This window comes from Xenia sp. Carnegie-2017, unplaced genomic scaffold, assembly GCF_021976095.1.
Source record: "Xenia sp. Carnegie-2017 unplaced genomic scaffold, XeniaSp_v1 HiC_scaffold_21, whole genome shotgun sequence".
Taxonomy (NCBI): Eukaryota; Metazoa; Cnidaria; class Anthozoa; order Malacalcyonacea; family Xeniidae; genus Xenia; species Xenia sp. Carnegie-2017.
In genome coordinates this window covers 4,562,375-4,579,698 of record NW_025813484.1, presented here as the reverse complement: position 1 = coordinate 4,579,698, position 17,324 = coordinate 4,562,375, and the positions used below count along the sequence as shown (strand labels likewise).

The following is a 17,324-nucleotide window of genomic DNA, read 5'->3' as shown; positions in this document are numbered from 1 at the left end:
CAGCATACGCGCACAAATTCGAATGACTAGAGGCCGAAGGTTTAATTTCTGATACACTTGCACCACAGTTCTCGCAGAAATTTGCATTTTCATCCTTTTCTTTTCCACATTGTGGACAAAACATCGTTGGGTTATTGACTTATTGCTATTGTGAACATGTGAATCATGAAATATTTCTCGCCGGCAATCTTTTCGGTTTTTGCAGCCCGATTTTACGAAACGTCATGTAATAAGCCATGAATGTGAATATTTATTTGTGCGCGTATGCTGTTAGTTGTAAGTGTGCTTGTACTTGTGGGCCACTCTCGAATTTGTGGGCGTATGCTGTTATGTGTAAGTGTGCTTGTACTTGTGGGCCACTCTGGAATTTGTGCGCGTATGCTGTTATTTGTAAGTGTGCATGCTCGAATTTGTGCGCGTATGCTGTTATTTGTAAGTGTGCATCCTCGAATTTGTGCGCGTATGCTGTTATTTGTAAGTGTGCTTGTACTTGTGGGCCACCGTAGATGGGCGATTACCAATTACTTGGTATCGATACCGCCCGATACCGAGCCTAATCCGGAAGTAGTCGATACTGCCTGGTATCGAAAAAGGACTTCGATTACTTTTTAAGTTTCATTATTATGTAAGTTTGTCTTCCTTTTCATTATTGGTTTTAACAAACATGTTTTTTTTTCTGTTTTATTATTTTAATATTTTATTCACTTTTACTAAACAATACACTTCGAGATCTCGCCTTCAGAATAATAACATGTAACCAATTTTTTCAATTCGAATTTATACAGCTTCTGAAAACTTATCGTTACTCCTAATAATGTTATGACAGTTTGTAATTTAAGACAAGAAAAATAAAAATTTCGTCGTATTGTTGAAGTATATAAGGCCACACTTTTGCAATCCATTATCAGATCTTTATCAAGTGACTTAGACGTTTATTTTCGAAATTGGAGAAAGTAATCGCTTTAGTAATCGATACCTTGATACTTTTAAGAAAAAGTGATCGGTATCGTATCGAATCGATATTAGCGGTATCGCCCATCACTAGACGACAGAAATATGATAATACAAAACTGGTGTCTTATATATAAGGAGCTGTTGAGTCAGACACAGTAAGCAACGAAGCTGGAGAAAGACGCAGAAGCAGACGCCGAATGCACAAAAAAAATGGTGTCATATACCAGTGGACTCCAGATTCCAAAACCTTGAATATTACTGGTTTCTGGATTTGGGACATTTTTTCAGAACATTGCAACAAATTAACAAATTTAGGCATTTCAATTTACAGGCTTTTATAACCACGTTTCAAGCAGCTTTTCAGTTAGATTTTGCTATTCTGCTACATGTAGTGAAAGATAAAATTTGTGATGTTCAATTTTAGACATTTAATCGTACATAACACTCAGCAAATATTTTTTTGAAAAACAAAACACTGAAGACAGAAATAATGTTGATGTGAGAAGGATCTATGACCGAGAATGAAGTTAGAAAGTAGAGACATGAGTTGGAAAACTTCCGGTAGGAAGTCAGTTTGAAAATATATGCATTTTCTTCCGCCCGTGACGAATTAAACCTGATTCCACCCGCTGTGCCGTTTACATATGCTATTTTTCTTTGAACACGTGTGGCGAACTGACAATGGTTGAATTGCATTGTTTTTGGAAAAGTTTCGATTGAATTCATCGTAGCCGATTTTTCAGTTTTATTTACTATGGAAGTTGTTTCGAAGTTTTTTGACGTATATTGCAATCTATGGGAATATGCAGGGCTACACATGTGCGCTCAAGTACGACAAGAAAGAGCATCCAATATTAGCGATGGTTTAAGCGATTTTTTGCATTCCACAATCGTTGCCTGCTGCGGTGAACGTGACAAACTTATAGCTACTGGCCATTTCACGTTGGAGAAGCACGCATGTATGGAAGATATGATAACGAGTGTTTTGCAAAAGATCTTCACTAGTCGCAAATTGAAAAAGAAAGATGATAACGTTTTAGCGCGCGGATTTTGGTTGAACCAGGATGTTTCACCGACAATGGGAGGACTTAATGGTTGCAACTATCGCAATAGTCAAATCTGTTGGTCAAATAACAGCATGGTGCAATATGTTCAAGGAGAAATGTTCGAACAGCTGCATGTGTTCTTAGGCAGTGATCTTATGGCGCATTTGTTAGTGAATCTCAGCGTTTTTATTCGGGAAGGTGACACTTTTATCCAAGTGTGTGGGCAATCAATCCATAACATGAAACCTGCTTTTTCTGAACACCATGGACAAACTGGTAAATTAACTCGGCTTAGATAAGTATTAAAATTTCACATGTAAGTCTTGACAGACTTGACTTGAGTCAGCTTCGTCATTGATCAGGAGCCCATGACCAGTGACATCAGAAACTTTTAGGAAAGGGGGAGTCCTAGAATTAATTTACATATTATGCTTGCTTTTGAATACTACTAATATTTTTGAATTGTATAAGCGAAGAGTAATGCAAGCTAACACCTTCATCCCTTCTTACTTTATTTTTGCAATTATCCATTATGAAGTAGGACTATAGCCCAAAGTACCTCTTTTTAAGCCTTCATTACTTTGTTAGTTTCACTGTGAATTAAGGAAAAAGCGAGTCTCACTTGAGCCAACTGCTTACCCTCTTTCCATAATTGTAAAGCATAACATAGAAAAACAGTTTATGATGTTTTTTACCTTACCAGACTGCAGACTTGGGTACAGCCTTGCTTCATATTGAATGGTTTCTCAGCACCTGTATTGTACAGTTTACAACATTTTACAATGTGATGTGTTTCTATAATCAAGAAAAGTTTTATCCATTTATAGAAAAAGATTTTAGAAGCAAACTTGTTTCAAAACAAACTTGTTTTGCTATCTTTCAATATGATTGAACTTTATCTTTCTGTCATGCATAAACCTTGGATTTGAAGAATTTTCCAACTATTTTAATCGTATTATTTAACTGTGAGGTAAAATTTCTTCAGATGTGCTTCACATGATTTATTTAGTACATGACTGTTTGTTATTTGCATAACTCTTATTGGATATTCTTCAATGCAAACATTGAAATACAATAATTTAGTCATATGTTTTTTTTAATGTGAATTCCCAATAAGTATTTGCAAAAATTGCTATTTCTATGGCTCGCTTTATTATTTTGTCACAACTGCATTGTCAAGCTTCAGTGAAATGTGAAAAACAGGATTGGTTGTATACACAACTAGCTATTTGATATTTTACACATGCGTTGATAAATCTGTTGAAAAATCTCAAACTTTCTTAATTTGAAATTGCCACACAGTAGTAATGTGAAGAAATATGTATGGTTTCTGGCATGTTTTAACAATGTAATCTCATCACGTTGTTTACATTAAACAAATAGTAGATGTTTATCGCGTTTGCACAGGCTTATGCAAACCGAGGAGATCTTTGGGAGAACTTGAGAACTGATCAGTGCAAGCCCAAGAATGCAAGATCGATAATTAAGGGGGAGAGGGTGCTCATATTCATATATGTATGATATGCAGTGGTATGTTTTTTTGAAATTCATTGTTCTCAATAAATTATAACGTGCATTTATGAATATGAGCCCCCCTCTTCGGGCTCCCAATGGCAATTATCGATCTTCTTACGTACGTCCGTGGAGGTTTTGCGCCTCCTCTAGAGCTTTACTGATAAAGTTTCGCTAACGTTCCCAAATCTTCGAATATTTCGAGTGTTTTGTTTTGTACGTAAATGCTATTTTTTGTAGTCGTCATCGACTATGCGTAAATTTGGGCTGGCAAAAACTTAAATGACATTAAAACATGAATTATTGCGAAAACATTAATGGCCTAATGTGCATTATTTTAACCTATGAAACAAAATGTGCTCAATTCGTTTGCAGTGTCATGCCGCCCTTCCGTGAACATGTTTAAATCAATAGTATACATGTACAAAACGCATGTCACACAAAACGAACAACCCTTCAAGTTTCACATGACAAATGAGGACGCAACGTTTTAGCTCATGAGTCAACGTCACTTATTTTCTGGCCTTAAAATGAATGCGTTTTTTATACACTTGTGTCCTTTCAAATGAAAAATGTGTCCTTTTAATTGAAGTTATGTATCTTTTAGGAAAAAATAAGAATTCAGAAATTTTTGAAAAATTACCTATTTTAAACTAAAGCCTACGTCACTTATAGTTGTAATTGTTGCAAACCTTCATCGTTGATAGAATTGTAACAATTACACTATAAGTGAACTGGCTTAAAAATGTCGTGCCATGTGCTCCACGAAAGTGCCACATCTTCGATTAAACATGGTAGCCTCCCTGTTTTTAATTTATCCTCACTGCTATTTACTAATTACTATCGTTTTGACATCCATAGATGGTGGCAATAGACAGCTTCAAAGGGATATATTTTATTCATCTGGGCAGGATTCGAAGTCGATACGATTGTTGAAAAAGGACCACGTAATGGAGGTTGCACCTTGCAGCCCACAGGGAGCCGATCGTCTCATAAAAGCGATTTATGGTGGGTCTCGGGAAGTGAAAAAGATTCCAAAACAGTTGAAAGAGTCGATTCCCATTTTTCAACAATTTTTACGTCGATATAAATCGTGTCCGTTGAAAGACATTTTGAACAAGACTTGTCCAACGAGCGGCACTTATCAAAATAAGAATGGTGGAGTTTCTAATGTACCATACTTTCAGGTAATAGACCGCTTTAGATAAGAAGACACAGACTACTTTGGAGAAGCGAAGGCAAATCGTTCGGACAGGCACGAGTAAAATTTGCATTTTGTCATTTTTCCGGCGTCAACGCGAGTGACAAGACCACGTCTTGTTGAGCGTTTATGCGTTCAGTCCAAGACGGCTTGTTAGAATAAGCTTCACCACACAAGTTCAATTCAGCAAAATATAATAATGCGACAATTTATCTTAAAATATTCCGCCTAATCGCACTCTGTATGAAGGAACCTCACGCTCTAAAGATGCAGACGAAGCTACATGTATATTCAGCCTCAGTGGACACTTCCTAAAGTCCCAAATTTAGTCTCATATAGCTACTTGGTAATAATGAAACATCCATCAAGCGGACACCTTCGTTAAGCGGAGCACCAGTTCGTTCCCCGAGGATGAATGTATAAAACAGCTTTGACGCTATACATTTCTGAAGGGCTGATTACATGAACCCGGTGAAACGATTCAGTTCTTATCATCAGACAGAGCTTTTTCAGCACTTTCACAATATTCTGAGTTTATAAATACGCCAAACATTCACTATGAAAATAACCAATTTGGCGTAGTATGATAATTACAACACGAATGACCTGTAGCGCTTAACAAACAGTTGTAATTTTTTCGCTTCAAGTTTTTACTCTTTTTAATGTCCTATTGCAGGGGTCTCCAAACTACGGCCCGTTGGGCTTCTCAATCCGGCCCACAGAGGCACTTCAGAAAAAATAATAATATTATTAAACAAAATAAATTTTGTGCAGAAAGTTCACGTTATGTCGCAAGCCAACTAGCAAGAGTGGCTTACGTCAATTTTTCTCCCAACTTCCTACTTCCGTTTCAAGCACACTGCGAAATTTAAAAAGCTGAAGGATAACATGGAAATTTTTTATATTCTTCGGCCCTCAACATGCTGGATGAAAGTTCATGTGGCCCTCTGGCTGTAAAGTTTGGAGACCCCTGTCCTATTGCAACGGGTGGAATTTACAATATCTCATTGCGGTCCAGAATCCTATAGCGAGCGAAGACTTGTTTTGTTTTGTTTTGTTTTAAAAAGGAAATAATCAGCCAACTTTTAATTCTAAAGGCGGAAACAAACGCATTCAACAACACATTCAACATTGTCTTCAACTTTGTCAAATCATGATGGCCAAACGGACAAAACATGTCATTCAACATCGTTCAACATGTTCAATATATTTCAACACATTTGGCCAAACGCACTCAACGTGTTGAGTTCAACAATGTTGATTGATGTTGAATGCAATGTTGTATGCGTTTGTCCCGGCTTTAAGGGCCACTGAGTTCTATAATAACTGGAGCGGCTATCTCAAACACAGCTTTAATTAGCAGCTGACGCCAAAAAAATGGAGGATTTGTTCCATTACCGCTGAGATTTACCGAAATTGACTGCTTTTCCGAAAATCTCACAATTTCTCTCTCCCCCCTTAAGAAAGAGTGAGGAAAAAGTATATGTTTATGTGTTTTTCGCATATTTGGCAAGCATTTTAATATGAAAATCACTGTAAAAACATAAATTTCATAAAAGCGAGTCTACTGTGATTGCCAGTTGTCGGCTTCTATGACGGATGCCTTTTTTAACTATTGACGAACGAGCTGTTTGTTGGCCACATATAAATGCAGATGTGCGCGTCGTAACTGTCGTTTAACGATTTGCTCGATCAAAGTTTGTAGTACGCACGAAACAAAATATATCATATTTTATCTCAACAGATCACGAGAGAAATGTTAGCTCATTTATTCTCATTAGTTTTTTGCTTTCTTTTATGTGATGGCCTTTTTCGCAACAATTGTAGGATTTGTTTTTGTGCATGCATCTCGCGTTTCGTAAATGAATAATGAAAAAAATATTGTATACAAATCACGAGAAGTCGACAATCTTTGAGATTTTTGTGGTCTTCTGAACAAGAACTGCATCACATACTTGCCAAGTTGTAGTATATTTGATTTCGTTGTAATGATTTTGAAATGGCAAAAAGCAAATAATTAAAACACTTAAATTACAATAGTGTTTATAATACTTGAAAACATTAATGCACAATTGTGTATTTAATACTTCTCTTCTTTTTCTCTTTTTTATATGTTTCCTCTTAGCCTTGTGAGTTCAGAATTTGATTGACTAATACAGCTTTCACCCCAATAATAAATTTTATACCCATATTTAATACCAGTTGCTATGGGATTTTTCCCTCTAAGTATGCAACATCTGGTGTTGTGTATACAAGAATTATGAAATGCATGTACTCAAGTAAAAATAAGGCAATAAAACCAGATGAATTAAACACATTTTGTGTTTTTTAATGTTAGCAGCATAACAGCTTTTCAGTAATTATAGAGTTATTAAACTGTACTACCTGTATTTCATTCATATTATGAAATGAATTAAGAAGCAAAAAATTGAAGAAAAACTTGGAAAAGTCAAAACATTTCCCTGGATTATCAAAGTAGAAAATATAGCTAATGGCAAATGTTCATTCTGTACTTTATTAGGTAAATGAGCTCAAAATATTTTTTCAGCAAAACTGAAATTGAGAAGAAATATATAGCACTGAAGTTTTCATCACTGAATCTTTAATGCTTCAATATGGCATGCATTACATACAAGTAACATACAAACAGCATTCTACTAAAATAATTTAATAAAGAGATGTGACATGATTTTACAATTTAGTTGTACAAAAATTGTACAGTTGCACTAAGTCATCATCAATCCCAGTATCAATATTGACATAAGCAAACTTTATGACCTTTTTACATGACATTTCATCAAACATCAAGACACACAAAACCTTGTCATCTTTATTTGGTACTTGACCTTTACTTTCAAAGCATTCAAGGGATCTTTACTAAATCCATTATCTCCATCCATAGAATTAGTCTAAGTTCAAATAACTGTTGGACAGGGAAGTCTGTAAATCATTTACCTTTGTCTTTACCTTATTCATGTTTGTATTCAGCCTTAGCATTTTGCAGTTAGTCTCTGTCTGGTGAATAGCATCTTCCAATTGTCTTAATATAGCGATCTATGAAATAGTGGTACTGCAGCATATTCCAGAAACATTTTGCTATCCGATCATCTCTTCATGTTGTCTGCAAATTGATCAGAACAAACTCTGCTCTACTTCATGGGTTCTCTTTGGGGTGATCGCTTCTTCATAGTATATGGCCACTGAGTAAAAACAGCAGAATCTTTTTTCGCGTCAGGGAAACCATTTTGCAAACAGATTTACGGTTTCACACATTAACAAATAAGTGGAAAAGTATGTTGATATTTAAAAACAAAAACAGAAAAACATCGGTCGGATTTTATCGGTCAGGCTTCAAGTCAGACTTCAAGTTCAATTGCTTTTCAATTTTTGATGAACAAACAAAACAAATATCTCACCTGTGAAAGCGACATGTTCCTTTTTGTGGACACTACGATATCCAACAATTGAATGATTGAAGTGTTGGCATTTTAAAAAAGATGCCAAAAAAGATATCGTGTTTGTTTTTGAAAAATGTTGTATAATTAGCTATATAGACATCAGGGGGAGGTCGAGAATATAATTTTTCTGCAAAGCGATCATTTCAGCGGAAATAGGTCCATTGGCCGCCATTTTTTTGGCGTCAGGTCCCAGTCCACTTAGCCGCTCCAGTTATTATAGAACTCAATGTTATAGGCTTGATTATATGGAGGCGAGCTGGCCCGGATAGCGAGCTAGCCCGATGATTTAAAGGGATTGAATGTCCAATTGTCCAGTTAAGTTAAAGAATTTGTGTCAACCAAGATTCATTGGGCGCTTTTGTTTATGTTTATATCGTTACTTTTTGAGCTTGCAACACACTGAATTCAATCTAGTCACTACATCGTCTAATTTATCTGAAAAGTTTCTGAAAAACATTGATTAAAAACTTTATTTTACACCAATTATTACCGTTTGTCTTACGTAATTGCATGGACTACAATAAAAAAATCCGCCATTTTCCTGACCCACAAACATGGTCGTCCCTGGGCTGTTCTGCCCATAGAGATTATAAATAGTACCAGAGATGGCATCATAATATAATCTATAGTCCAAAATATGGTACGCGTTTTTGGGGGGCAAAATCGATTTCCGGATGTTAAGCCACAGTGGAACACAATGATTGTTTGACTTTTTACTACATATTAAGCGTAAATACTCTAGTGAATACTATCACGATCTAATTGTTGAACTATTCTTGCCCTTTTATCGTAATTTTAGATGGTTAGGCCACTTGTATTTTGCAAAACATGTTTGTGTTGCTTTTTTACTCATTCAGTAAATTATAAGTCGCAAGTCATTGCTTGATAAAAAGACCTTTTTCGTCTTTAATTCAACCGCTAACAGACTTCAAAAAACATATATTTGTCATCCATACCGGAAAAATGCTAAAAACTGTTGACCTGTGTGAATATGCGGGTTGTAAAAACAAAAAAAATCTGCGTATAATCATAATAAAAGCTCTCTAAAAACAAGTATTAACTCTTTAAAATGACAAATTTTCTTGATGCCCATACAAAAGAGCAAAAAAACTTACTAAATGTATTAAAAAAGAATCCAAAACTCGAAGCAGATAGAAAAAACATCACTTGTTTACTTCGTGTTTTAATCCGGGACCTAAATTCCCCCCACCCCACCCCCCAATTTACGCGTCTCCTAAATTCGTCATCAATGCCACCTCTAGTTTTATTTATAATCTCTATGGTCCTGCCGTAATTAACGCGCAAGCTGCAATGTATCTTGGTTTACACCATTTGTTGACACACATTCTTTAGTCTTACGTTGTTTTTGTAAAAGCATTTCTTAATGTGAACAAGTGGATTGAAAACTGGGAGTATTTTGTTTACGGTGTAATTATAGTTTTCAGTGACGTTTTTAATAATTCTTTATTACAGGTAAAAGCTTTTTTAACCACGATCGTTGTTCGAACCATCCCGATGAAAGTATGGGGATCGCATCGCAACCAGAGGACGTTCATTTCAAATGTGGTAAAATTTACGACTGCCAGGATAAACGAAAAGTTATTTAAATCATTGATTCTCCGAGGTATTAGCATGAATGATTGCAATTTTACCAATAAATCTAATGGTTTTGGCCGCTCACCTCTAACACTATCCCAGAAAAAGGAAGACTTGATAAGAACTTTGCTCTTCTGGTTGGTGGAATCTTACATCAGTCCGATTGTAAAACGTGCTTTCTTTGTTACGGAAACGCAGTCTGGAGGCAATCACGTGTTCTTTTATAGAAAGAACGTGTTTTCCCTAGCTCAAGAGGAGGCCGTTAATAAACTTGTAAAAACCACTTTGAAACCCCTAACTGAACAGGATGCAACTGAATTGCTCAACAATCGTCATTGTCTTGGGCTTGGTCGCGTGCGGTTTATTCCGAAAACAAGGTATACTCACTTCTTGTTGTATTTTATATCATGCTCAGGGGTTGAATTGAGCCCCTGCCTGGTCGCCAAATGCGACAAAAGATTTCATATGGCGACCAGATATTGTGCGAAGGTGGCCCTCGAGGCAACCAAATAAAAATGAAAATATACAAACCATCAAAACAGTTGAGTAGTATATATAAAATATCGCTTATATTCCACATACAAGCAACATTTTACCCCGTAAAATCAAACATCTTTTCGATTAACAGTATACGTTTCAACACAAAATTTTACTAATTTAAACAATGAAGCAAAACTCATTAAGTTGTTCTGTTTGTGCTTTATTTGATCTTTTTTTATAACTATCAGAAAGGCAACCCTGCTGCTATATTTGACCACCAACTTAAATTTCTTAGGGGCTGTTTATGTGTAGCCGAGCTTGCCCGCTTAGAGGGATAGCCCGGTAAACGAAATAAATTTTTGATGTGATCTCGACGTTTTTCGCGGTCGAAATCAAGACTTGTATAAAGTATCTATTTTAATCTGATAGATTGACAATAAAATGCTACATCATCTTTGTATCGCAGAGAAAGTTCATTCTTTGAACCATTCTCGTGTCTATTTTGCTCGTTTTCGCACGTGCACGTATATTCCGCCAGTTGAAATTTAGCTAGGCAGTTGAGCGTTTACATGAGAAAAAATTTATCCTGGCAGACGAGATCTCGCCTTTACCAAGCGAGATCTCGCTAAGCGTGCCAGCCCGTATCGCCGTATAAACGCAAAGACATTTTTAATATAATATCTACTACATAGGGAAATCTCGCTTAACTGGCTATCTCGGTAAGCGGGCCAGCTCGGCTTCCTTATAAACACGCCCTTAGTAGCCACAAAGGCCACCTAAAGCTATTTCAACCTCTGATAATTTAACCCAATGTTAATGAAAAAGGGAGGGAGGACACAGTCACTTGTTACAATAAAGTGGACTTCATTCTGAGTTTGTTTTTTTTCATTCTGATAGATCTCAAAAAGTTATTTGAAAAATGTCTAATTTCTTTTTGGTAAAATGCCGTATTTCCATAGTTCCAACGGCTCAAACACATAATTTTTCGGGGGAAGGCAGCTGATGAAGACAGCAAAGCAATATGCAAATTATTTTGCATATTGCTTTGGCGTTCAACTAAAATATTATTCTCATCTTCAAATTATTTTGCATATTGCTTTGGCGTTCAACTAAAATATTATTCTCATCTTCAAACTGGAACTCAGGAGTACATCTGTGGAGTTGTTTAAGTTTATAAGTAAGAAATGGAAGATTCTTGCGAGACTGAAGTGTCGTGCATTGAGGCACAGTTCCAACGTCGAACTTTACATGTGCCGAATGCATTATAAACAAAAGATAATGAGATGAAATTCCTAATTGCCTTTTGTCTTAAAAGCATTCGGCACATGTAAAGTTCTACGTTTGAACGGTGCCCAATGAACTCTAATACAACTGGAAGGCCAACTCAATATACACAAGCCTAGACTTGTGTGAAGCCACTTAGAAGCTGATTTGCCGCTTCGCGTGTATCTCGCGTGGACTGTTTTATTTGCGTGACGGATTGTTTTGCAAAAACTGCTAACTTGGAAATAGAATGCTAGCCTAAATGCTTTATTTTTTTCAAAACCGTTAACAAAATTCGGTTATTAATGTGTTGAGATTCGTTGTGGACGTTCCAAGACATGTTTTGTATACGTAACGCTGTATTATATAAATCATAAAAGTGAGAACTTGCTTCGAAATATGAATTTCTTATTTGTCGTCGAAAGACCAAAAATTTAAGATAAAACTGATAACAGGTAGTCTGTATCTTTGAATGCTGTGCAAAATACACACAATCCAATTAATATAACATGTCTCATAGCAATTTTATTGCTTTTAAAGTTAGACTTGCTTTGTAAGAATTTCACATGCTCTGTTTTTAGACATTAAGCTGGCTCAAAGACCACTGTTTTTTGCAAAAAATCCGGTAATTTCGAAGTGATGTATTTCGCCTCCGTACCCTCAATGGCGGCGATCATGCAGGCTTCAAAGATGGCGGTCAAGTTAGCCTTCCAGTTGTATTAGAGTTCATTGACTGTGCCTGAGTTATAATTATATGGCAAGCGTCACTTCCGGAAAATGGCGCGCTTCGATTGGCTCAGAAACATTTTTGCCGGTCCATTATTTTTCGTAATCGACCACGGTGGAAAACGCGTAATTTTACTGTTAAATGTAAACAAACTATATAATTCAACTTGGAAAACAGTTTAACTATCCAGACGATACAATTTGAAACGATTTATTTTTTTCTGGACGAAAAGTAGAAAAGGAAAGCCAACCCGTAAAAAACAGCAAGGACTAGAAAGAAAGCGAGCTTCGTTTCAGGTCAAATAATGCCATATAATAGTCCTTTTAATAACCTTGCTTTCTGTTGGTTATTAAACGCTTATTAATTTTATGTTCGAGCTATGTTATTTCTGGATATATTAATTTTTTTGTAAAAACTTAGTCAAAAGTTGTCAACAATCTTTTCGAGATCTGTCAGAGTCAATAAAAACTCAAATAGCGGTCATATAGGTTTAATCAATTCTCGAGAATTAAGAGAGATTTACTAGCTGTTGTTTACTTTGAAATAGGAATAATAGTTACACTTCTTTACTTAGTGGCTTAAGACCCATTAACAATTTGGGAAAATTGACGAATCCCCCAGAAACGCGCCGTAAGAGATCTCGTTTAGTGAACGAAGAGCTTTCTGACGCGTTGAGTGCCGTCGACTACGAATGTAAACTGTCGACAGACGTTTTCGGTGGCGGAGCAATGACCTATGGTAAAATATTCAACATGTTGGCAGCATTTAAAAAAAAGCACAGACACGAAAGGCGTCCATTACAAATCGTCAAGGTTGACTTTACGGCATGCTTTGACAGGATTCGTCAAGATAAAATGGTGGAAATTCTTGAAAAGGTAAGCCTGATTTTCTTTAAAATAAATACTTTAAAAGGGCTTTCGAACTTTTTTTAGGCTCACAATGCAGGCAAACCTGATCAAACGGTCCCGTTTTCTTACCGTTTAAAGACTGTGTGTCAAGCAAGATGCACTTATCGCTTTTGTTTATGTTTATTTTTTGATTTTCTGAGCCTTCGGCTTAATTTTTAAAAAGCTTTTAAGCTTCTAGCATAAAAGTACACTAAAAGTATTTAATTCATTTAGTTTTATTGCCTTGCTATTACATATGTACTTGCACTTCATCATTCTTGTATGAACAAAACACCAGATGTGGATACTCAGAGAACAAAATGCACTACCAACTGCTTATGAAATTTATTATTGAGGTGAAAACTATGTTAATCATTCAAATTGTGCACTTATATTGCAAATATAGGAAAAACAAAGTGAAAAAGAAGGGTAGAAGTAATAAAACTACAATTGAATTATAAACACCATTGGAAGCATAAGTGCTTTGATGATTATTTGCATTTTGCCCAATTCATATATCAATACAACAAAATCAAAATGTGCTACAATTTTACAAGTATTTGATGCAGTTGCACTTCAGAACATCACAAAAAGGTTAAAATAAAGTAATTTCTATACAATATTGTTTGTTTTCATTTACCAAACCTAAGCAGACTTGTGTCTTTTTGAAAGTTAATACGAAACTCAATTACTGAAAATCCGTAAATATCCAGAGACTTAATATTTACTTTTTTAAAGAAAAAAGTAAAAATCCCACAATTGTGGCGAAAAAGGCCATTGCCCATTGCATGAAAAGAAGCAAAATAGCAATGATAACAAATAAGCTAACTTCTCTCTCGTGAACCGTGGAGATGAACTATGATATACTTTTTTGTATAGACTAATGAGTTTAATCGATCAAACAAGTTTGAAGCTGGTAAGAAAACGACGCCCATTTGCATTCATACATGTGTAGCCGACATATAGCGCGTTTTTCGATAGTTATAAATGCATCCTCGTAGGAGCAGATAACCGACAACCACAGTTGACTCACTGTTATGAATTTAAGGTTTTTACCTTGATTTTCATCAAAAAATTGCTTACCGAATCCCAAAAACACACATACATTTTCTTCACTCTTTCCTCAGGAGTGAGTGGGAAATTGTGAAATTGTCGGAAAAGCGGTCAATTTCGGTAAATCTCAGCGGCAAAGGACAAAATCCGCTATTTTTTTGCGTCATCAGATATCTAAGGCCGCGCTTGAGATAGCCGCTCCAGTTATTATAGAACTCAATGACTGCAAGCTCAAAAAGTTACGATGTAAAAAATTACAAAAGCGCGCAATGCATCTTGGTTGACACATTGAGGGCTCCTTTATTTGTATTTATAATATGAGATTTTCTGGATTTGTCACAGGTCCGCTTAACACAGAGTGACAACTTTATGCGGTGCCGCATAGTATTGATACCTGTTCGACTTTATTATAATGTTTTTTAAAATGTATACATGCAGTTTTTTTACAGTTCAATTTCTTTGTAGGTTCTCAAGGAAGACGAGTACTCCATCCGTGAGTACTCTCGCGTCGGTTTAAACATGAGTAATCACGTGATTTATAATCATAAAAAATTGGCTGTACCGATAGATGACAACCGATATTTTCTGGCGTTAGTAAAAGACGAGGTGAAAGGCAACCGACTGAAGAACTCGGTCGTATTGGACAACGATCAAAACTGTTATCGTGACGACTTGTTAACGATTGTCCGCAAACACATCAAGTGCAATGTTGTCCAAGTTGCGCAACTCAACTACCTTCAACATTGTGGTATGTATATTTAAGGTCAATGCTAATATATAATTTGGCGATCTTTATCGCCACCACTCGCTTTTACGTTTGAAGTAAAGTGTATCGACGCTTTTGATTCTTCTCAAACATAATAAATATCTTTTTATTATACATTAAATATGCACAATACTAATTCCGACTTTGTACGAAAATAATTTCCACGAAACTCTTTTATCCTGTTTATTTATGTCGCATTAAAGACTCCATTTTGTGACCACTGCTTGACGCTAAAGAATTTTAGTGGAACAATTTACTAAATCTTTGTTCGATGCACACAAAGCTACAATCCCCTAAAATTCACAGGAACGCGAGCTACAAAATGATTGAAAACTTTTTCATGTTCTCTTAAATAAAAGATGCTTACTTTGTCTGCACAGGCCTGTGCAAACCGAGGAGACGTTTCGAGAACTCGAGAGCAAATTGGTATACAAACCCGAGGCCGAAGCTTTGCATAAGCAACTGCAAACACGAAAAACGTCTTTAATTCTTTTTATAAAATAATTCAATGGGAAGCAGATAAATTTATAACAATTTATTGGTAATTGATTTGCTAATTCTCTTTAAATTATTTAATTTCTTGAGCTTAATTCGGTTTGCACAGTCTAATGCAAACTCAGCAGAATATAGGCCAATCAGCACACGCGTTTTATTGTTTTTATTTTGTAACTAGGTATAGCGCAAGGTTCGTCACTATCATCGATATGCTGTGATCTTTATTTGGGTGAAATGGAAAGAACAAAAGTTCCCGAAGTTCTCCATGACGAAGAATCGTTGTACATGCGTTGGGTAGATGATCCTATTCTGCTCACCTATAATTTAGAGTTAGCGAAATCTTACTTGAACACTCTGTTGCAAGAAGACGACGAATACAATTGCATGGTAAACGTATCCAAGTCTATTACTTCGTTCGATGCACTCGCTCCTGACGGTAAAATGATCGCGCTTCTTCCCGAGGGCGAATCATGGGTATCTTGGTGCAACCTGCTCATTAATCGACATACGTTTGAAGTGAAATTTGATTATTCTGGGAGGTCACGTGAGTATTGCTTATTAAGGGTGTATAAACAAAAAGTAGACAGTTGGGCTTATTGGGGAAACGCTTCTAAATCCATCAGCGTGCAATGTTTGCGAAAAATTTTTGCGTGAAATAGCTAGTTGAAATTCAAATGTGTCATCTGGCAGTAAAACTGTCGCAAATAATTAACATTTTGAGATTAAGGTTAGTTAAGGTAAAATTGAAAGTGCCTCTATCAGCTTTTAGGTGGTTGTGTAACATTTCAGACTTTATGCCACGACTGACAAGGTCCGTTAAAAGCAACTTTAAAACGCCATAACAAGACGCTTTTACAAAATTGAAAATTTTTTTCTGAATCTTTCCAAATTCTGACGTCATCCAAGGTAGTTGGTATATATATCTATAGTATTGAAAAATCCCTTGCGTGACATAACTAAAGTAACTCGTTCCAGAATTTTCGAAAGACGGCTAAGGCTCACACACTATTGTTTCGGTTCCGACTTTTGATTGCTTGTTCATACGTCCTATAATTTTGTTGATATTTATATTCGTTTAGATATTTATAGTCGTATGAACAGCCATTTGTGTTATCCAGTACATTTATCGATAAGTTTTTCGTATTTTTTTCTTGTTTCCAACTCATTTCAAATCTATGTAATTTGACTAGTTGGCTTCCTCTGATTTTGTTGGATGAAGATAGAGCAAGTTCTATTTCAATCCGATTTTTTCGATTTACGCATCCGACTGTTGGGTGCTCACTTCTTATGTGTTCACACGATAAAATCGTATCGTGTGAACAGGCCTTTAAAAGGAGCGTTTTCACAACTTTAAACAGTCATAAAAATTGGAGCGATTTTGCCAACTTGAAATCATTTTCCCCTGACACTTTTGAAATCAGGTCTAAATTTAATATCCCAAGTAAAAATTTATGCTGAAAGGGGCACTAAAAGAGAAAGTACAAGTGTAACACGAGTTGAATAATTTGAATATATTATTTCATACGAATAAAAATTCTACATAAATTTCAAACTATGAAATACATTCGGATGAGAATTGTTTTACGGAGAAGCACTTTTGGAATAACCGGCGCACGAACAAAATGACACATCTAAAAAGCAATTTGAACACATTTAGTGTTAAAATATGGCTCGAGCTGCTTAAGATAACAAAATTTCAGGAAATTTCGCTAACTTGCTCTCGCAAACGCTTAGCATCCAAGATTTAAAAAATTATCAGTCGGTATAAGGCGTCGATTACATTTTGGGACTTGCTTCCAATTGGAGTTATTCATTTATTTATTTTTTACTAGTCTCCAATGAAACTTCTTTGTAAGACTTTCTTTCTACTGTATTTTAAGATGTGA

General features: G+C 35.8%; 1 protein-coding gene across 1 annotated transcript; it reads left to right on the top strand.

Moving 5' to 3' along the window:
* Positions 1-1,610: 1,610 nt before the first annotated feature.
* On the top strand, positions 1,611-16,092 carry LOC124444563 (telomerase reverse transcriptase-like). Its single transcript, XM_046995179.1, has 6 exons — positions 1,611-2,276; positions 4,374-4,699; positions 9,645-10,144; positions 12,812-13,112; positions 14,643-14,925; positions 15,617-16,092. Exons 1-6 carry the CDS (start codon positions 1,709-1,711, stop codon positions 16,090-16,092), a joined length of 2,454 nt encoding a protein of 817 aa, XP_046851135.1. The 5' UTR covers positions 1,611-1,708.
* The last annotated feature ends 1,232 nt before the right edge of the window (positions 16,093-17,324 follow it).